This window comes from Hylobates moloch, unplaced genomic scaffold (genome assembly GCF_009828535.3).
Source record: "Hylobates moloch isolate HMO894 unplaced genomic scaffold, HMol_V3 SCAFFOLD_6, whole genome shotgun sequence".
Taxonomy (NCBI): domain Eukaryota; kingdom Metazoa; phylum Chordata; class Mammalia; order Primates; family Hylobatidae; genus Hylobates; species Hylobates moloch.
Window position 1 is genome coordinate 117,520,139 of NW_026652281.1, and position 22,206 is coordinate 117,542,344.

General features: G+C 35.2%; 1 protein-coding gene across 16 annotated transcripts in view; it reads left to right on the forward strand.

The window, feature by feature from the left end:
- The window catches only part of ANKHD1 (ankyrin repeat and KH domain containing 1), a 140,987-nt gene that overhangs the window by 54,749 nt on the left and 64,032 nt on the right, over positions 1 to 22,206 (forward strand). For 13 of the 16 annotated variants that reach the window (XM_058439909.1, XM_032158077.2, XM_032158080.2 and 10 more), the window contains 4 exons: positions 951 to 1,188; positions 1,444 to 1,635; positions 6,974 to 7,083; positions 14,526 to 14,582. In XM_058439909.1, the coding sequence (XP_058295892.1) occupies positions 951 to 1,188; positions 1,444 to 1,635; positions 6,974 to 7,083; positions 14,526 to 14,582 (597 nt within the window). Of the gene's footprint in view, positions 1 to 950; positions 1,189 to 1,443; positions 1,636 to 6,973; positions 7,084 to 14,525; positions 15,469 to 22,206 lie in introns of those variants that run through there. The other 3 variants (XM_032158087.1, XM_032158081.2, XM_032158093.2) reach the window with 2 other exon arrangements.

The following is a 22,206-nucleotide window of genomic DNA, read 5'->3' on the forward strand; positions in this document are numbered from 1 at the left end:
CTATGCAGATAGGCCATGGTAAAAATTTTTTACAAATGAATGTCTTCATTTTTACGTCATTGCAAAATCTTTGCCTCATTGCAACAAGGTGTTGTGATTAGGAAAAATATAGGATAGTGTCAATCCAGAGACATTTATGTTGGTGACATAATCCCAAATGGTAATGACTTCACATAATTTGTTGTGTTATTTTTTGCATGCCTTTGTTTCTGAAATAGATGTAATACGGTTTCTACATTTGAATATGACACCTGAGTTTGAGGGTATGACTACATTTGACCTGGCAGTAGTATAATCTAGTTATTTTGAGGTAGCATTGACTATAGATTTCATAGTTTTTTGAACTTCAAAAATGGAAATTTAAAATTATTTGGATTTGTGACTGTTATGTCACCAAGTCTCATTCTTTTGGAGAATTTTGGGCTTGCTCAAAAGTTGGTTAAAATAATTTGAAAATTACCTAAAAACGGCCGGGCGCGGTGGCTCACGCTTGTAATCCCAGCACTTTGGGAGGCCGAGGCGGGCGGATCATGAGGTCGGGAGATCGAGACCACGGTGAAACCCCGTCTCTACTAAAAATACAAAAAATTAGCCGGGCGTGGTGGCGGGCGCCTGTAGTCCCAGCTACTCGGAGAGGCTGAGGCAGGAGAATGGCGTGAACCCGGGAGGCGGAGCTTGCAGTGAGCCGAGATTGCGCTACTGCACTCCAGCCTGGGTGACAGAGCGAGACTCTGTCTCAAAAAAAAAAAAGAAAATTACCTAAAAACAATATTGATGAACTTTTGATAAGGCTCAGATGAGCATGATAATATATATGCTGTCTATGCTGAATCTTCTAATCTTGTCTTTTTTATTCCTTTTTCCAATCTCTTGCTTTCTTCTCTTCCACTTAAAAAAATCTCAAAACAAAAAATTTCTCTCCTTCTCTCTTTACTTCTGAAAATCTGCAGGATGGACATGTAGAGGTGGCACGTTTGCTTTTGGATAGTGGTGCTCAAGTGAACATGCCTGCAGATTCATTTGAATCTCCATTGACGCTAGCTGCCTGTGGAGGACATGTTGAATTGGCAGCTCTACTTATTGAAAGGGGAGCAAATCTTGAAGAAGTTAATGATGAAGGATACACTCCCTTGATGGAAGCTGCCCGGGAAGGACATGAAGAAATGGTGGCACTACTCTTAGCACAAGGTAAAGCAGTTTTACTTCTTTTAGAAAAATCAGTTTTCTTTGGATGTTTTGTGTTAGTACTGGTGAAGTTTACTACAGCTAGCATATATAGATATATATAGATATATATTTTTTTTTTGCATTGATGGTAAATTCTCAACACCCTGGAGGAAACCACAGAAGCAGAGAAGACAGAGATGATTATCACAATTCAGAAAATTAATATCTTTATTATGTCTCTTGCAACTAGTTTTATCTATTTTTATACTTTCCTAGGAGCAAATATAAATGCCCAGACAGAAGAAACTCAAGAAACTGCTCTTACTTTGGCTTGCTGTGGAGGATTTTCTGAAGTTGCAGACTTTCTTATTAAGGCAGGGGCTGATATAGAACTTGGCTGCTCCACACCTCTGATGGAGGCATCTCAGGAGGGACACCTGGAATTGGTTAAATATTTGCTGGCTTCTGGTATGTGGCTTTAAGATGCTTTATTGCTCAGAAAGACAAATACAAATAATAGTTTATTTATATGTGGAATCTAAAAACGTTGAGCTCATAGTAGATAATAGAATGGTGGTTACCAGAGTGTGGGGATGAGGGTGGGAGGAGAGTACACAAGGAGAGGGGAAATGTTGATCAAAGGGTACAACGTTTCACTTAGATAGATGGAATAAGTTTTAATGATATATTGCATAGCAAGGTGACTATAGTTAACAATAATGTATATCTCAAAATTACTAAGAGTAGATTTAAATGTTCTCATCACAAATATGTGAGGTGATAAATATGTTAATTAGCTTGATCTAATCATTCCACAACATATACATGTATCATAACATCACATTGTACCCCATAAATATATACAATTATTATTTGTCAATTAAAAATAAAATTAAATTAAATAATTAAAAATACCGTTTAGAAAAAGACTTATATTGCTTTCTTAACTTTAACAATTTACTGTTAACTTTTTCATTTCTATAAAAGTTGAAAGACAGCTGCATAATTTAACTGATCTTAGACTCCTAAGTCTCTAAAACTCATTTTTAAAAAGATTTCTTACTGTTATTAATGTTTGTGTAGTGACCATAAGGTATCTCGTTCACCTTCTTTCTCCGTCTAATTGTTTGTGGCTTGTGGAAGGGAGATGTTAGTTTCTCCTAGTCTCTGTTAATAAGAGGAGATGGGGATGATGACATTATTGAGGGTATAATTTGGTACCTTTAAGTCTGTTCATTTCTTGACATTTCTAAGTGATCTGAAAAAAGTGGGAATTAATTTATTTTTACAGAGTACTAATTTTAAAAATATTTGTGCTTTATTGTTAAGCTGTGGTAGGCAATAAGTACTTTTACGTAGAATATTTGTAGTTTTATAGAACATACTAAAAAAAAATTAGTCCCAACAGATGTAAATATATTCTTTGAAAATAATGTCAGATTTTTCTTTTTTTCCAGGTCTGATATATTATTTAAAATTTGATATATAGAAAAGTTAATATGTAAAAGAAAATAAAATATTTAGCAACATTTTATTCATCCTTTTGGACTTTCATTGTTAACATTAATTTTAATATAGCCCAACCTCAATTTTTCCTTTGAATTATTATTGAAATAATTTGTTAAACCAGATTTTATTTTATTTTATTTTATTTATTTTATTTTATTTTTTGAGACAGGGTCGTGCTTTGTCATCCAGGCTGGAGTGTAGTGGTGTAAATATGTTCCACTGCAACCTCAACCTCCTGGCCTCAAGTGATCTTTCAGCCTCAGCCTCCCAAGTAGCTGGGACTATAGGCGCATACCACTATGCCTGGCTAATTTTTGTATTTTTTGTAGAGATGGGATTTTGCCACGTTCCTGAGGCTGGTCTCAAACTCCTGGGCTCAAGCAATCCTTCTGCCCCAGCCTCTGAAAGTGCTGGGATTACAGATGTGAACTACCACACCTGGCCTTAAACCACATTGTGAATGGTTTGGATGATTTATGGTTTGGACAAACCAACCATAAAAGCTGACTTTTTTCCTGAATCAAATACTGATAATCACTCTAGTTGTTGTATATATTCAGTCATTTTTCCCCTATCATTTTTAGTAACTGTGTCCTATTCAAGAGTCTTTCTCTGCTAGTGGTTATCTTTGTACATTCTTCCCACATCCCTCTCTTAAGCTAAAGTCATGCTATTGTAACATGTTTTTAAAAGAAGGCATAAATGTTTATTGAGAAATTGTTGAATATCGGACATTTTGCTCAGCTTTTATGTTATCTCTATTAATTGCCACTGGTTCCTGTGTAGTGAGAAATATTAAACACATTCTTGTAGATGAGGGAACTAATGCATAATGATGTTATATAACTCTGTTTAAGGTAACCAAGCTAATAGGGACAGAGTCAACATTCAAACTTAGGACTCTTGACATTGTTTTTTCTACTGCATTACCATTGATTTAGCTCCTTTTGCTTATTTGAAGTATGTAGCTCGTAGAAACTATCTCAGGGTTTGAGAATCACTTTTATGTCACTACCTAAAAGTGTTTTTTTTTCCCCCAGTTTTAAGGGTAATTTATTTACATGAAGTGCTTCTTACAGTGTGGCACTAAAGAAAACTCAAATAAGGCCTATACAATTAAAACAAATTTAACAACTTTTTGTTATGGCATTTTTTCAAACATATAGAGAATGTAGCATTTGAGATCCTAAGAATCCATCACCTAGTTAGTGTTTTAACATGAATGTCTAATTCATGGCCAATCTTATTGTCTCTGTACTTCCTCCACATCCCCCATTCTTATAAAATTATTTTTATTTAAAAGAAACATTTTTAACATTTTATTTTTAAAATTTGAAAATTAATGATTAAAAATGTTACTTTTATAAAAGTTAATATTCAGTATTTAAAAGATAATTTAAAAAATAACCACAATACAATTTTCCTACGTAAAAAATTTTAATAGTTTCTTAGAAAATATCCAAGCCATTTTCATATTTCTCTGATAGTTTTATAAATCTGTATGTATGTGTTTAGTGACTTGTTTGAATTAGGATTGAAATAAGATTCATACAATCACTATTAATCAATGTCTCTTAAGCCTTTTTTAATCTATGGGCTACATTTCATTTTTCTTATCTTCTTGCAATTTTTGGTTGAAGAAATAGAATATTTTTCCATTAGGCTTCCCAGAGTATGGATTTTCCTGATGATATCACTATGATTTTGTTTAACTTGTTTTTCTATCCTTTGGATTTTCTATAAATTAGTAGTTAGATCTAGAGACTTGATTGTATTTAGGTTTGATTCTTTTTTTTTTTTTTTTTAATGGGACTACGTCGTAGGTGGTATTTGTATACTTTCTTCAGGAGGTAATAAGTATATAGTTGCCTCTCTTTTTGTGATATTATTAGCCATTGATGAGCATTGCTTAGATCCATTAATTCATTAGGGGTTACAAAGGGGTGATACTCTAAGTTCTTTTATTCCTTCTTTGTTTATTCCTTCCTTGAATATCTATAAAGAGAAACTTTCCCTCAACTATTTGCCTGTAAATTAAGTACAAATCGTCATATAATAATGGCAAGAAAGGCCGGGCGTGGTGGCTCACACCTGTAATCCCAGCACTTTGGGATGCCGAGGTGGGCGGATCACAAGGTCAGGAGATCGAGACCATCCTGGCTAACACCATGAAACCCCATCTCTACTAAAAAATACAAAAAATTAGCCAGGCATGGTGGTGGACGCCTGTAGTCCCAGCTACTCAGGAGGCTGAGGTAGGAGAATGGCATGAACCCGGGAGGCAGAGCTTGCAGTGAGCCGAGATGGTGCCACTGCACTCCAGCCTGGGTGACAGAGCGAGACTCCATCTCAAAAAAAAAAAAAAAAAAAAAAGAATGGCAAGAAAAATGTTTGTCTTTTTTTCCGCCTTTATCTGCCAGTTTCCAAAGTGATGAGGTAGTCCCTTAGCATCCTTCAAAGGTGATCAGTGAAGTGTTTTTTTGTTTGGTTTTGTTTTGAGACAGAGTCTCGCTCTGTTACCCAGGCTGGAATGTAGCGGTGTGATGGTGGCTCACTGCAACTTTGAACTCCTAGGCTCAAGGGATCCTCTTGCCTTAGCCTTCCAAGTAGCTGGAACTACAGGCACGCACCACTATGTCCCGCTAATTTATTTTTTTATTTTTTGTAGAGGTGGGGTCTTGCTTGTTGCCTAGGCTGATCTCGAAGTCTTGGACTCAAGCAGTCCTCTCACTTTGGCCTCCCAAAGCGCTGGGATTACAGGCATGAGCCACTGTGCCTGGCCCTGTTTTTTTTGTTTTTTATTTGAACATCATTTTGAACTTTTGGATTTAAATATATAAGATGGCCTTTACTTCACCACGGTCATTATTCTTTTTGATGTAAAAATTGTCAGAAGATGGGACAGTTTGAATATCTTTGGTCAATAAGGCTAGCTCCTAAATCCTTTTGACATGACCTCATTGTAGTCTCTGATAGTTTCCTTACTTTCTCATATGGCAAGGTGTTCCAGGCTCATCTTGTACAGTTCCTGCTCCAGCCTTGGGATCAGTCATTTTTCTAAGAAGCCCTAATTTCATTTAGTAGTAAATGGTACTTAGAGACCACAATCTAAGCTAGAGATGCTATTTATGCTTAGTCTACTACCATTGTCTCTAGGGTTTAGTTGGTCAAGGCTGGGAAATATATATTTTTCTTATAGATTAAATATATCAGGGATTCATTGGTCACCTTCGAAGGATGCTAAGGGACCACCTCAGTACTTCCAATTCAGAACCACAAGGGTTTTTTGGTTTTGTTTTGTTTTTGAGACAGAGTCTTGATCTGTTGCCCAGGCTGGAGTGCAGTAGCATGATCTGAGCTCACTGTAACCTCCGCCTACCGGGCTCAAGCAATTCTCCCATCTCAGCCTCCCAAGTAGCTGGGACTACAGGCATGTGCCATCATGCCTGGCTGATTTTTTTGTTTGTTGGTTGGTTTTGGTAGAGATAGGGTTTCACCATGTTGCCCAGGCTGGTCTCAAACTCCTGTGCTCAAGTAATCTGCCTGCCTCAGCGTCAGCCTCCCAAAGTGCAAGGGTTACAGGTTTGAGCCACCATGCCTGGCCAGAACCACAAGATTTTTACTTAATTAAGTTCAACAATCTTATATCTCACCTAAGGTTAGGAGTTCGAGACCAGCCTGGCCAACATGGTGAAACCCTATCTCTACTAAAAATACAAAAATTAGCCATGCGTGGTGGCATGTGATCCCACCTACTCGAGAGGCTGAGCCACGAGACTTGCCTGAACCCAGGAGGCAGAGGTTGCAGCTGAGTCATGCCACTGCACTCCAGCCTGAGCGACAGAGTGAGACTATCTCTCAAAAAAAAAAAAAAAAATCTTATATCTGTGTTTTCCCTTAACCATGCCCAAAATTTCTGTTCTCACAAAATAATTGCTCATTTGATTTATACCACAATATCCATAGAACTGTCTCTGAATACAAACCAAAAATACCACCAATATGATTTCTGAAAAATGCTTAATATTTTTTGGTTTTGCAGCTCTTTTATTCCTTAGGGTATATCTTACTAGTGATGTAAGGGCAAATTACTGTGTTTTAAAATCATTTGGTTTAGTTCTTTTTGGTATGACTCAAATTATTTTTATAAAGCATATTTAAAGGAAAACTAGTATACTTAAAATGCATTTTGATATTTTCACATTTTGAATTCTTCAGTTTCACCAGATTGCAAAATTGGACTATCTAATATAATTTTACAGTTCACAAAGTAAATGTATGCTTTTTTGTTTCCTAGGCGCTAATGTGCATGCTACAACAGCAACAGGAGACACAGCCTTAACCTATGCTTGTGAAAATGGACATACGGATGTTGCAGATGTTTTACTTCAAGCAGGGGCTGATTTAGTAAGATATTTTTAATTTCAAATATTTTTGCGTGAATGTTAATATCCATTTATACTTAACATTTAGAAAACACTAAAGATCAATGGTTTGCATACTTTGTATACAGTAACTTAAAAAAGAAAAAAGCTTGGCTACCTGTTCTAGTTGTTGTATGTATTAAATGTATTTGAAAATACTTAGTGTTGAACAGGGCATACTGTTTCTTTTCCTAGGTAAAACTACTAGTTTGTTTCTTCCTTTTACTCCACCCCCATTTGACATTCCTGTGCTTTTTAAACTGCCCTCTGTTAGATATATCATAAATTCAATGATGTGTTCACAGAATAGAGTAACAAGTCAAGTCACTTTGAGTGATTTATTATTATTTTAATTGACACATGATAATTGAACATATTAATGGGGTACAGAGCGATATTTCAATACATGTATATAATGTATAATTATCAAATCAGAGTAATTAGTACATCCATCATCACTTTGATTTCTGTCGTTTCTCTAATTAGACATTTCAAAACAAAGCTACTATTGTTAATCATCCTCCTAGTACATTCCTACAAATTCTATTCTTTTTGTGTTTTCTGTTTTGGTTTTTCAAAATTTCAAATTAGGTGGCAGGTTCATATGTGTAATAATCTGTATAAAAATAATATTCCATTTAAATGTTCATGCTTCTTGCTGAAATGTGTGCTTTGCCTAGCTTTTATTTTGTGAGAGTGTTTTAAACTGCTTTCTAGAGTTTTTCCCAGAATTCTCTGATACATTTCTTAAAAACCTATGTGTGACATACATAGCTGTAAATGTTATAGAGAATTAGATTTCTTAGTTTTGCTTATTTAGGAAAAACTATGAAAGTATTACCTTTTAAATAATCCAAGTAGATACCTGAGAACATTATTGGAAAATAATTATTAACCAAAATAAATGTATAGTATGATTGTTATTTATTATCATTTCTACTAATACCAAATATTGTAATGAAAACACTATCATTCATTCTTATTAATTAGGACCTTCTCTATCAGTTATAATTTTTGGGAGGTATGCTTTTTTGTCTGAGAATTGTGACAGCAATATATGTTAAGTACATCTTAGTCTTTTGACTTCTTTCTATATCTTTTTCCTTTTATAGAGTTACTTTGAGTCATCTATAAAAATTAGGAATTGAAGTTCTTCATTCAAAATAAAGAAATAGAGTAGAACTTAAAAGCTTAGTTAATATAAGCAAAATTTAATACTCTTATCTTCTAAATTCTTATCTGGATTCTCTCTTCCTTTTATTTTCTACAACAAAGTCACTGTCTTAACCTGTTGGGAGTTCTTCTAAAAAATTGAATAGGGCTGGGTGCAGTGGCTCACGCCTGTAATCCCAGCACTTTGGGATGCCGAGGTGGGTGGATCACCTGAGGTCAGGTGTTCAAGACCAGCCTGACTAACATGGTGAAACCCTGTCTCTACCAAATACAAAAAGTTAGCTGGGTGCGGTGGCACATGCCTGTAATCCCAACTACTTGGGAGGCTGAGGCAGAAGAATCACTTGAACCCAGGAGGTGGAGGTTGCAGTGAGCCTAGATTGCGCCATTGCACTCCCGCCTGGGCAACAAGAGCGAGAACGCCGTCTCAAAAAAAAGAAAAAAAGAAAAAAAGAAAAAAGAAATTAAATAGGATAAAAGAGGAACTATCTGGTAAATGTACTCTAATGTATAACAAAACCATACTGATTGTGACCAAGTTAATATCTGTTACATTTTTAAATATTTTATTTTTACTGTCTTCTGGAATTAGTTAAAAGAGTGTTTATTATTTAGTTTCTTAGAAGAACTACATTAATTGAACAGATAGAACTACTTGAACTTACCATATTTACTTACATTCAAAATGTAAGATTAAAAATGGCTCAGATAGGCCAGGCACAGTGTCTCACGCATGTAATCCCAGCACTTTGGGAGGCCGAGGCAGACGGATCACCTGAGGTCAGGAATTCGAGACCAGCCTGGCCAACATGGTGAAATCTGTTTCAATTAAAAATACAAAAAAATTAGCCGGGCATGGTGGTGGGCCCCTGTAATCCCAGATACTTGGGAGGCTGAGGCAGGAGAATCACTTGAACTCAGGAGGCGGAGGTTGCAGTGAGCTGAGATTGTGCCATTGCACTCCAGCCTGGGCAACAAGAGTGACACTCCATCTGGGAGGAAAAAAAAAAAAAGGCTCAGATAAATACGTATCTTAATTATTCAATACAGAAGTAATGCCATTTTTCTAACATAATTATTCATTTTTTATCTTGCAATCTATTTTTACATTCATATTTACATGAAATTACAGACACAATATATAATACAGTTGTTTTCTATTTTTTCACTATGTGTTCTTGTGTTCTATCATAATCTTTACCATATTACTATATAGTCTCTATATTTATAACTCTTGCATCATATTCCATCAAGTTGATGAACCATACTCGTTCATTAATTATGGAACTTTTGCTTTTCATTTTTCACTATTACAAATACTGTTAGATTTAATAACTTTATATGTATAACTTTTTACCTTTTCTTATTTTGAATTATTTTATATATTGATTTTAAGTTTTAAAAATGTATAGCCTCTTCCATGCTTTTATTATCTGTGGACTGATATCTTAATTTTAATATTATTTCTTTTCCTCATTATAAAAAGCAATACTGTTCTTCATATAAAATGTGGAAATGCTGGGCTTGTAGTCCTAGCTACCAAAGAGGCAGAGGTGGGAGGATTGCATGAGCCCAGGAGTTAAAGGCTGCAGTGCACAATGAGCATGCCTGTGAATAGCCATTGTATGCCAGCCTGGGCAACATAGTGAGACCCTTCTCTTAAAATAATTTTTTAGGAGTAAAAGAAAATGTGGAAAGTTTGGGAAAGTATAATAATTTTTATATTTAAAACCTATGAATATTTGTGAGTAAAATTTGTGACAGTGACAAAAATATAAAACCTACGAATAAATTTTATTTCAGGCTTTATTGTAGGCCAGAGGAAAGAAAAAGTTCTAGTCAAAAACAGGGCAACCTCAGAGTAAAGCAGGCAGATTAGTACCTGAGTCCTGGGAAAAAGTAACTGGTAATTCTTATTAACTTTATCTTACAAGGCAGTATCATCTTACTTGTCCTTCATTCTTTGCTGCTGTCTTCTAATATCTGTTTTGGGCTATAATAATTTCCTCCAGCAGTTTGCAGATAGAGGACTGTCCATTCCCCATTGCACGCAGTGGAGATGTATTTCATTCCTGGCATCTCATAGATATGTTCTCAGTTTAAGTGTACTAATTCCTTTTTTTTTTTTTTTGATGCGGAGTCTGGCTCTGTTACCCAGGCTGGAGTGCGGTGGCACGATCTCAGCTCACTGCAACCTTCTCCTCCTGAGTTCAAATGATTCTCCTTCCTTAGCCTCCCGAGTAGCTAGAATTACAGGTGTGCACCAAAATCCAGCCTGGGTGACAGGTCAAGACTCCGTCTCAAACAAACGAACAAACAAAAAAACGTAGTTTATCACTGACTTTCCTCCGTAACCATAAATAAGCTCTCTGACCTTTGTTGCTTTCTTTGGACTGTATTCTGCTGACTGAGTGAACTATTTTGGGCATTTTCCGAAAACAGTTGAGCAATTGGAAACTAGGTAATTTAGACATGGGTACATTAGTGCTCTGTAGTTCTTCTTCCTGAAACTTATTTCCTTTTAAATGAGATTTGATATGGACCTTCCTTAATAGAAAGAAAAATATCTATGGATCAGTTTGTTATCTATATTAAATCTTATAAATAGAAAACATAGACCAAGTCCTCTTTTATAAGATTTTTTAAAAATTTAAACAATATATTATGTATCTCTGTAGACATTTCTGTATACCCAAAATACGTACATTTAATATATGTGATACAACATCTTTCTGTGTTCCAGTAATTTCCCATTCTTTTTCACAGGTACCCAGTGTTCTGTATAATTTATTAACCGTTTATCTACGCATAAACACCTGAGTTAAGAGTTTTTAAATATTACAAATGGTGCTGCAGTAAATATTGCTAGGCATATTTATGTATCTTTGCTACTTTTGTGAATATATATAATAGGGATAAATTCCTAGAAGTGAAATTGCTGGTTATAGGGAAATATTTGACTAAAATTTTATTGTTTCGGGAGGTCCACGTCTGAAATTTTGATAATTATTGTCAAACTATTTAAAAATGCTGAACCAGTATACATCTCTGTTAACAGTTGAGCCCTCCTGACTCTCCCACATTCTCACAAATATAAACAGATTTCTTCTTTCTCCCCTCCTTCTTCCCTCCCTTCTCTCCTTCCCTCCCACCCTCCTTCCTTCTTCTTCTTCCTTTTTTAAACAGTTTAATTTTCTAATTTCTGATCACAGCCCCTATGTTTGCATTATCTACAAAAATCTTCTTGCCTGGCACAGTAGCTCAAGTCTTTAATCCCAGCTCTTTGGGAGGCCAAGGAGGGCAGATTGCTTGAGCCCAGGAGTTCATACCAGCCTGGGCAACGTGTGAAAACCCGTCTCTACCAAAAAAAAAAAAAAATACAAAAATTAGCGGGGTGTGGTTGTGCGTGTCTGTAGTCCCAGCTACTCAGGAGGCTGAGGTGGATTGCTTGAGCCCAGGAAGCGGAGGTTGTAGTAAGCTGAGATTGTATCACTTCACTCCAGCCGGGGCAATAGAGGGAGACCCTGTCTCAAAAACAAACAAACAAACAAAAAAAACTGTGCTACAATTAGCCCTATTAATTGCTCCCAAAGCTTTAGCGAACTATAGAAAACACAGGAATAAAATTTCTTTCTGGAAGTGTATGAAGATAATACTTTCTGGAAGTGTGTGAAGATACCATTTACAAATAGATTTTTAAAAATCAAATATTTACTCAGTATCTATTGACTTCATTCTGAAGGACACGGAGAGTAATATATCTTTCACCATAGAATTTTCATGAGTTATTTTAATATTCTCCTGGTTATACATTTACATTCTGATTTAGGACCCTATTTCTCATAGTTATTTAAATATATATATGTATATATAATATTTAAGTGGATTCAGTTTTTACATTACTAGTCTTTCTTATTATATAGCTTCATGATTCCTGAATTCCTCAACTTGACTTATCTGTTGGCTGGCTAGTATTGGTATTTTGATTTGAATTTATTCTCCCCCTCAAAAAAGGAGTTAATAGGTGCTTGCATATTTTAGAATACCATATGTTGTATTTATAAATGAATGTAGCCATGTATGAAATTATTGAATCACCTGTTCTTTCCCCTCAAAATTTTGAACCCACTATATTAGTGTCTTCTGGTACTGAATATTGCCAAAGCCTGCTAGACTATTCTCTATTATATGTAAGTGACTCCTTTTTCTGTCTGGATTATCATAAAATTCTTTCATTATACTTAAACATCTGATTTCACTAAGATATATCTTGTGTTAATTATGCTATATTAATTTTCCTGAGAAACAGTGAATACTTTGTCTGAAGACTTTAATAAGTCATAGTCTTTAATAAGTTGTCTTGGTATTTTATTTTTTTAATTTTAATTTTTTTTTTAGTGGTGACTGTGGGGTGATATTTTCTTTTTTTTTAAAGAAGGTTTCTTTCTGCTATGTTTTTGACTATTTATTTTTCTATTCTGTTAACGTCCTTTAAGATATTTACCATTCATATGTATAGCCTCCCTCATCTCGCTTATTTGTATTTGTATTATCTTTATGTCTAATACATTTCTTTGTCCTTTTCTTCTGCATTGTGTCTTAAGCCTGTCATCCAGGTCACTATTTTTTTCTGTATACTTGTTTCTGCTTTTTTTTTTTTTTCTTAAAATGGACAGGGTCTTGCTTTATCCCCTAGGCTGGAGTACAGTGGCATGATCACAACTTACTACAGCCTTGACCTCTCAGTCTCAAGCAATCCTTCACTTCAGCCTCTTGAGTAGCTGAAACTACGGGCGCACACTGCCACACCAGCTAATTTTTTATTTTTATTTTTTGTAGAGACGGAGTTTCGCCATGTTGCCCAGGCTAGTCCTGAATACCTGGGCTCAAGCGATCTACCCACCTTGGCTTCCCAAGTTACTGGGATTACAAGTGTGAGCCACGACTGGCCTGTTTCTACTTCTAAATGTGATTTTCATGGCTTCACTGTTACTGCTCCCTATCTATCTGCAAAGCTTGGGACCAGAAGTGTTTTGGATTTTTTTTTTTGGATTTTGGAATATTTGCAGAATACATACCCATTGAGCATCCCTAATCTAAAAATCCAAAATCTGAAATGCTCCATGAGCATTTCTTTTGAGTATCATGTCAGTACTCAAAAAGTTTCAGATTTTGGAGCATTTCAGATTTCAGGTTTTTAGATTAGTGATGCTCAATCTGTATTTAGTTTCTTCTATTCTTCCAGTTCACTTTCCAATCTTTTATCACTTTGTTGAGCTATTTAAGTAAAGATTCCCTGTTGTCTTTAATTTATTTGAAGATATTGGGGAATATTTGACTAAAATTTTATTGTTTGTTTTGTAGGAATTTCTTGATAGGTTCCATGTTGGATACTTTGTGCTTATTATTCATATTTTAATGGGACTTGCTATTTATCGAAATATGGGGTAGGGTGGCAGGGAAGAGGAAGTAAGCCTTAACAGTTAGCTTCTTAAAATCACATAGTTGTCTCAGGATACTGTCTTGCTGAATCTATACCATAAGAGCATGCACTTTCTTAGGGTAAGCACATCACGTAGGTAGGAAATTGGAATGACTTAGAGTGAAGCCTTCTCTAGGCCACATTTTTATTTGGAGATTTAGTTGACTGTGATCAATGACTGAAAAGCTTATTATGGTTTCCTAAGTTGTATCCCTGTCTCACCTTTAGATAGTTTCTCTCTGTTAAGAGTCTAGATCTAGAGAAAATACAAACATTCCATTTCTCAAGTTCTTTGAAGGTTCTTGTTTTAGTTGAAAAGTGTAAGCCTTAAGTACATTTATAATGAGGGGAAAAGCTATGTAACTATTTATCTTACAGTATTTTCCTCCGTCCTCCCAACTTCTGATATGCCCAAATCTCTTGATTTCATTATTTTCTTTGGTTAGATATTTTTAAATGTTGCTCTGTTTTTGTGGCTTTAGTTGTTTTTTGAGACAAAGGCATGAATTTAAATAATTCTGCAGAAATATTTCTACATATATTAAGATTTATATTGAAGTTTTATTGGTAAAAAACCATAATATCACCCCCTTAAAAAAATTTATACTCTACTCCTGACATTACAGTCTCTACAGTTGAGAATCTTTTAAGTTGAAGATCCTGAGTTAACAAAGCCCAGCATCTGAAGTATCAGTCACAAGGTCTTCATGGCCAAATGTGATTTTCGTTTTTGGAATAAGATCCGTGAGTTCTTCTTTTTCCTTTCGCAGGACAAGCAGGAGGACGTGAAGACTATTTTGGAGGGCATAGATCCGGCCAAGCATCAGGTGAGGGTCGCCTTTGATGCTTGTAAGCTACTACGTAAAGAATAGATGTTTTAGGTAACCAGAACTCTGGATATCTGAATTCCAGCCAAGAAGTTCCAGGACCCTGCTGGGTGACAAAGGAAATCCTCTTCAATTGAAAAAGATTATGAAGTCCCAATAAAAAGAGATTTGTATTGCTGGTAGTTTGTTTCCTTAGTCTTCTTTCTCAGTGATATTCCTAAAACATCTCTTAGACGAAAATAGATTTTCTTATTCAGGTAGTTCTTTTACATTCTCCTTTATTGGGAGAGTTAGTATACCGCAGAGAGAAAGTCTCAGTCATAAAGTCCTTTGCATTCAACTTTGTTCATCAAAAATCTGAAACTCAGAGTGATATTAATGTATTGGATTGTTTTAAAAATAATACTCAAATAAACAAAAAAATTAGTTTAGCAAAACATTTACTATATAGTTTATGCCCTAATTTCTATAATCTAGAAGTTTAAAATTTTCTTCTTAAAATTGTCTCCTACTATTCTGAAATTGGTTTTTAAGAAGGTGAATATTTTTTCATAGGAAACATTTCTTTTGAAAAAATGTGTGAATTTGTGCCCAGTGGTTTTAAAAGTCAAATAAATTTAATATCCATTATAATCCAAAGAGATTTATTTAAAATCAGGAGCAGTTTTTAACTTTAAAATTATTAATGAATTGTGATTAGATCACAAATAACTGAGGCCATCTAAGTTTCTTTTTTTTTTTGAGACAGAGTCTTGCCCTGTTGCCCAGGCTGGAGTGCAGTGGTGCTGCAATCTTGGCTCCCTGCAGCCTCTGCCTCCTGGGTTCAAGCAATTATCCTGCCCCAGCCTCCCGAGTAGCTGGGATTACAGGCGCACGCCACCATGCCTACCTAATTTTTTGTATCTTTAGTAGAGACGGGGTTTCACCATGTTGGCCAGGCTGGTCTCGAACTCCTGACCTCGTGATCTACCCGCCTCGGCCTCCTAAAGTGCTGGGATTACAGGCATGAGTCCCCGTGCCCGGCCTAAGTTTCTTAATTCTAAACCCCTCTTAATCATGATGCTTATTAAGTGTCTTCATTGGCTTGTTAAATGAGAAGCTGTTTTATTTATTCTGTTTAGATTTTTTTAAATTTCTTTCTTTCTTTTTTTTTTTTTTTGAGACAGGGTCTCACTCTGTTGCTCAGGCTGGAATGCAGTGGTGTGCTCTCAGCTCACTGCAACCTTCCCATCCCAGGCTCAAGTGATCTTCCTGCCTCAGCCTCCTGAGTAGCTGGGACTAGAGGCATGCGCCACCATGTCCAGCTAATTTTTTTCATTTTTATAGAGATGAGGTCTCACTGTACTGTCCAGGCCGGATATATTTATTCTATTTTGAAGTAAGTTTATTGCACAAAATGTGGTGTGAACGTGTGAGCTTCTACTCAGTTTGTATAATATTACAGGCTCCTATCAAGAATGTAAAGCTTAGTGTTATTTCAGATCAAAGTAATTCTTTTTCCCTGGATTTGTTAGAGGAAATGTAATTGTAAATCTTTCTCTCTAGCTGCAAGTCTCAAAACTTAGGTTTTTTTAAAAATGAGTTTTGCAACCCCACGTTTACAGGTTCAGATTCCATAGATCTGAAATGGGGGGTCTGCATTTGAACTAATATCTCAGGAGATTCTGATGATAAGTTCTCCATATTTTACACTTTGAGACATTGGTAGAGGCCATACAGATTATTCTGCATCATTGCTGAGTTCTTTTCTTTTTCCATCTTTGCTTTATAATCAATCATTGTTCCTCCACCCAAATTGAATAAACTTGGTTTTTCTCTCTGTTACTTGTGATTTTTAGAAAATGTGCTAAATACAAACCTTAGGACCAGTGCCTCTTAACCTTTTATCCATATCAGTTCTCCTGAGGGGTATGAATCCAATCAGTAATAGTAGATCACTAAGGTAATGATTAATATACTGTGGTGGGTTGAAAGAACATACTCCCTATGGAAGAGTATTGGAATCCTCTAGTACATGCAGTATCAAACAGTCTCCCTCCTTTTCTCTGTGATTTTGGTCTTTCTCCTTAGAGAATGTCCTCCCTCCAACTCCAAAAGACATTGCCTCTGTGGTATAGTTACAGTCCTTAAATATATGTCTTGGGTGCCCTGTGGCTGTGATTTTTTAAGGAAAATTAACTTATTTTAAATAAAATAAACTTAAAATAAAATTTTGTTATCTAAAGCCAAATAGAAAAAAATTCCACATTTTTTCTTATAGTGCTCATTCATCAGAACCTTTTTTTTTTTTTGGAGATGGTCTCGCTTTGTCGCTTAGGCTAGAGTACAATAGTGTGATTATAGCTCACTGCAGCTTTGAACTCCTGGGCTCATGGCATCCCCTTGCCTCAACCTCCTGAGTAGCTAGGACTACAGGTATGCACCACAATGCCTGGCTAATCTTTAAATTTTTTTCACAGACAAAGTCTTACTATCTTGCCCAGACTTGTAGTGTATTTTTTTATAGATATATTTTTAGGGAGCTTATGAGCTCTAGTAATCCACTTACCAATGTATTTCAACTGTTAGTAATTACCTTACCTTAATAAACTTTAAATGTGACCTTACCTTCCACTTTTTAACTTTTTTATTAAGGAATAGCATATATACATATTTTTAACTTTACTACTTAAAACTAGGAAACTTTTGTCAATTTCTTAAAAATCTAAAACTACCTATGGAATACACAAAACTCCTAATACATTTCTTTTAAAGCCAAGTTCTCTCTTTCTATGTTATTGTGTATTGAATGAGTTCTTTTCAGCTCTCTCCAGGTTGTTTAAATATAAGTACAAATGACTTCCAGTCAAGAAGGTAAAGTCATTATTAGTATATAGAAAAATGAATCTAAAAATATGTAGTCATGCCCCAAAGCAACGGGATTAAAGATCTCCATGGACTAGAAGTGAAGCATGGATCCACAGTTTAAGCTATAGTCCCAAGGAGAATTAAGGGCTAAAAAAATACACAATGGGGCTGAGATTTCAGCATGTACAGAGGAATAGGGAATGAATGCATTTCACATGTAGTACGTCAGTAGATCTAGTCTACTTGAATAAAGCAAGGAACCGGGATCTTATTGCCCTACCTGTGAACCAAAATGGATAAAAAAAATCTTTGAGCAACTATCTAGAGTTATGATTAGAAATTAGCAAATTGTCATATCCAGGTTGTATGTAAAAAAAACAAAACAAAACAAACACAAAACTAAAAAAAAAGGGAAAAAAATAAATTAGCAAATTGTCGTTAGTAGAGGGAAGAAGCAGAGACAACTGTGTAACTAAAAACTTGGAGGACAACCTTCTTGATTTAGGGAACAGAAGTGAAATATCTCTATGAGACAAGAACCTTAGGTGTCCAGCAAAATATCTACTTCTGAAATGGACTCCAAGAGCCAGACTGAGACAACTTCCAAAACATCTGATGAGAAGGAGTACATCTGTAGATGGAAAAGAAACTAAAACAAAGCACCTCCCATCAAAATGAGTTTCCTCAGTAAAAAAATTATAAAGCTGGAGAGCAAATCTTTATCAAGAAAGATAGTCAAAATGTAAACAAACAAAAAGCAAAATATAATACACTCAAGGAAATTGAAATAAACTTTAATCTTGAGAATTATAAACATGTTTATTTTAAACTATGACCAGTAGCCATAAAACAATGTGAGATAATAAAGCAAAAGCTGATAATTATGTATTAAGAACAGCTGGATATAAAATAAAAAGTTTTGGGGGGTAACCTCAATATATAGGGTAAGACAGCATATTAGACACAATTGAATGCATTAGTGAATGAGTGATAAAACAAGAAATAATACAATAAAATATATAATAAAATATAGTAAAGAGATAGAAAATATGAAAAAGAAATTGAGAGGAAGAGAATAGATTAGAAGCTCCACCATATTATCTACTAGAAGTTCCTGAAGGAGAGGATAGAAATGGAGGGGAGAGGAAATGTTTGAAGAGAATGGTGGAGAATTTTCTAGCATTGTAGCTAGACATGAATCCTTGACTGAAGAATCATATCCATCACTAAGCAGAACAGATGAAACTGTGCAACTTTAAGGATAATGAAAAATGTCTTAAAAGCTATCAGAGGAAAAAAACGCATTACCTACAAAAGAACAACCATCAAAGTTCTGACCTCATCAGCAATAATAAATTACAGAAGATGATGGGAAGTAATATCCTCAAAATACCAAGATAAAATAACACAATACAGAATTCTGTACTTAAGTACCATTCTAGAGAAGGAAAAAATAAACATATTTTCAAATCTACAAAGAATAAATGAATTTACCATCATTAGACCCTTGACAAAAGAACTACTAAAAGATATATACATCAATAAGAAGAAAAGTGAGTCCTGAAGGAAGGCGTGGGATACAAGAAACCGGTAAGCAAAGAAATTGATAAAACATAAATACAAATGTTTGAGTTTAAAAACCTAAATTTTAATGTTTAAAACCACAGTAGTACTAAAATTCTAGAAAACAATAGCAGGAAATTCAGAAGGATGTGTTAGAGAGTTTAAAAGCCACGCTACAGTCTTTTGTTGTTGTTCAGGAGGAGAAGGTACTGAATAAAGTTTTTTTTTAAGAAAAATAGAATAGTAATCAGAACAAATATAAAGCTATTAAACTCAATTGTTAAAGGGCAGAGACTTCTGAATTAGAGTCAGAATCAAAATGTAGCAAATGCTGTTTGCAGGAGACAAACCTAAAGCAAAGTTTTTCTTTAGGAAAGCTTGACAGTGATGGGAAAAAATTATGTAAAACAATATTAATATCAGACAAAATGGAATTTTAAGCCAAAAGCATTTTTAGAAATGAATACTCCTCCAACTGAGAAAATAATTACCAATCAGTAACTAACAATCTACCATCCAAATAAAATATAAAACTGCAAAATTGCAAGAGAAATGGTCAGATCTGCATTTGTAGTGGTAGGATTTTTTTTCCACACACTTCTCAATGAAACTGATGAATCAAACAGATAAAATGATGGTTAAAAATCAAACAATTTTTTATCTTACAGAAAGCTAGCATTCTGTTTCCACTAAATATACTTTATATTCTTTTCCAGTACATGGAATATTTATAAAAATTGTCCATGTTTTAGGCCACAGAGAAGTCTGAAGAAGCTCCTGAATCTTCATCATGTGGACTATATTCTCTGATCTCTCTTGCCTTAAAATTACACATCAACAATAAAGTCTTCTTTAATTCTATACATTTAGAAATGGAAGGAAAATACTTTTTCTTTTTTTTTTTTGAGACGGAGTCTCGCTCTGGCACCCAGGCTGGAGTGCAGTGGCGCGATCTTAGCTCACTGCAACCTCCACCTACCGGGTTCAAGCAATTCTCCTGCCTCAGCCTCCCGAGTAGCTGGGATTACAGGCGCCTGCCACCGCGCCCGGGTAATTTTTGTATTTTTAGTAGAGATGGGGTTTCACCATGTTGGCCAGGCTGGTCTTGAACTCCTGACCTTGTGATCCACCTGCCTCGGCGTCCCAAAGTGCTGGGATTACAGACATGAGCTACCGCGCCCAGCCAGGAAAATACTTTTATAAAATTCATGGGGTTAAGAGGCCATACAGTAAAAATTACACAGTAGAAACTGAGTTACCAGTGCACACCAAAACTTGGGTAGGGAGAATATACCTAAAGCTGTCCTTAGAAGGAAAATTGTAGTTCTGTATATCAATATATTAAAGATGAAAATAAATTTTAAAACAACAGCACAAAGGAAGAAGAAAATAATAACAGCAGGAGAACACCTTGTTCTATCATATATGGTATTCTATGGTACATGATATTCTATGATATAGAATGAGGTGTTGCCCAAATCTAGGGAAAAAATATAAAAGCAAAAGTTAACACAATAGAAAATAATTTTAAAAAGAGATACCAAAAATATAGGGATGAAGAGTGAAATTAAAAAGTGGTTTTTAAAAAAAGACTACCAAAACAGATAAAACAAGCCAGGCTTTTTTTTTTTTTTTTTAGGGGAAAAGGCATAGATAACAATAAACTTAAAAGTGAATTGTAATTATTTTATAAGTAGAGATCTTTAAAATTCAATCAATAAATGTGAATGCTCAGATGAAATGAATACTAATTTTTGCTAGAAATATATAAATTATCAAAATTGACTCTAGAATAGGAAACCATGTCTTACAAATTGAATCAGTGGTTTACCCATCTATAGAAGGTAAGAGGTTCAAATGGATTTATGGGTGAATTTTACCAAATGTTCAGGGTTTTTTGTTTTTTGTTTGTTTGTTTTTGAGACAGAGTTTCGCTCTTGTTGCCCAGGCTGGAGTGCAATGGTGCAATCTTGGCTCACTACAACGTTCACCTCCGAGGTTCAAGCAATTCTCCTGCCTCAGCCTCCTGACTAGCTGGTATTACAGGCATGCACCACCTTGCCCAGCTAATTTTGTATTTGTAGTAGAGATAGGGTTTCTCCATGTTGGTCAGGCTGGTCTGGAACTCCTGACCTCAAGTGATCCGCCTGCCTCGGCCTCCTAAAGTGCTGGGATTAAAGGCATGAGCCACTGAGCCTGGCCAAGAAATAGATATTTTCTTTCTTTTTTTTTTAAGATGGAGTCTTGCTCTGTCACCCAGGCTGGAGTGCCGTGGCGACATCTTGGCTCGCTGCAAGCTCCGCCTTCTGGGTTCATGCCATTTTCCTGCCTCAGCCTCCTGAGTAGTTGGGACTACAGGCACCCGCCACCAAGCCCAGCTAATTTTTTTTTTTTTTTTTTTTTTTTTTTTGTATTTTTAGTAGAGACAGTGTTTCACCATGTTAGCCAGGATGGTCTCGATCTCCTGACCTCATGATCCGCCTGCCTCGGCCTTCCAAAGTGCTGGGATTACAGGCATTAGCCACCGCGCCCAGCCGAAATAGATACTTTCTATATTATTCTAGCTGTTCTCAAGAACAGAAAAAGAAACGTTAAACTGCATGATATTTAAGTTTGTAGCCTTGGAAAATAATTTTCTGCGTTTATGAAGGGAAAAAAATCAGAAACAATTTGTATCCTAAAATTTTATTAGTATTGAACAAATAGTGGCTATATGACTAAATCCAACGTTCATAAATAGTATGATGTATACGAATTTGATTCCCATTATATACATATATACATTGATTCCCATGATATGCACAGATATATGTATATACATACATTATACATATATATTCCCATTATTGATTCCCATTATATATATATGTGTTCCCATTATATGTATGTACTCCTGTTATACATGTATATTCCCATTATATACATACATATGTATACATAAGTATATATATAAGTATACGTATGTATATAATGGGAATCAATGTATTCCTATACATATACATACATATAGATGTATATAATGGGGATTTTCCATATATACATATATAGATACTTTTTTTTTTCTTTTTTCTGCTTCTTGCACAGCAGGGCTAACCCATAGGGAGTGTGCCCAGAGTAGCCTGATTACCATTTTAAAAGAAGGATTTAGTAGTGAGATATTTTGGAGCAAATATTGTGTGTTGCGGGATATACATTATTCATTTTAAGACACAAA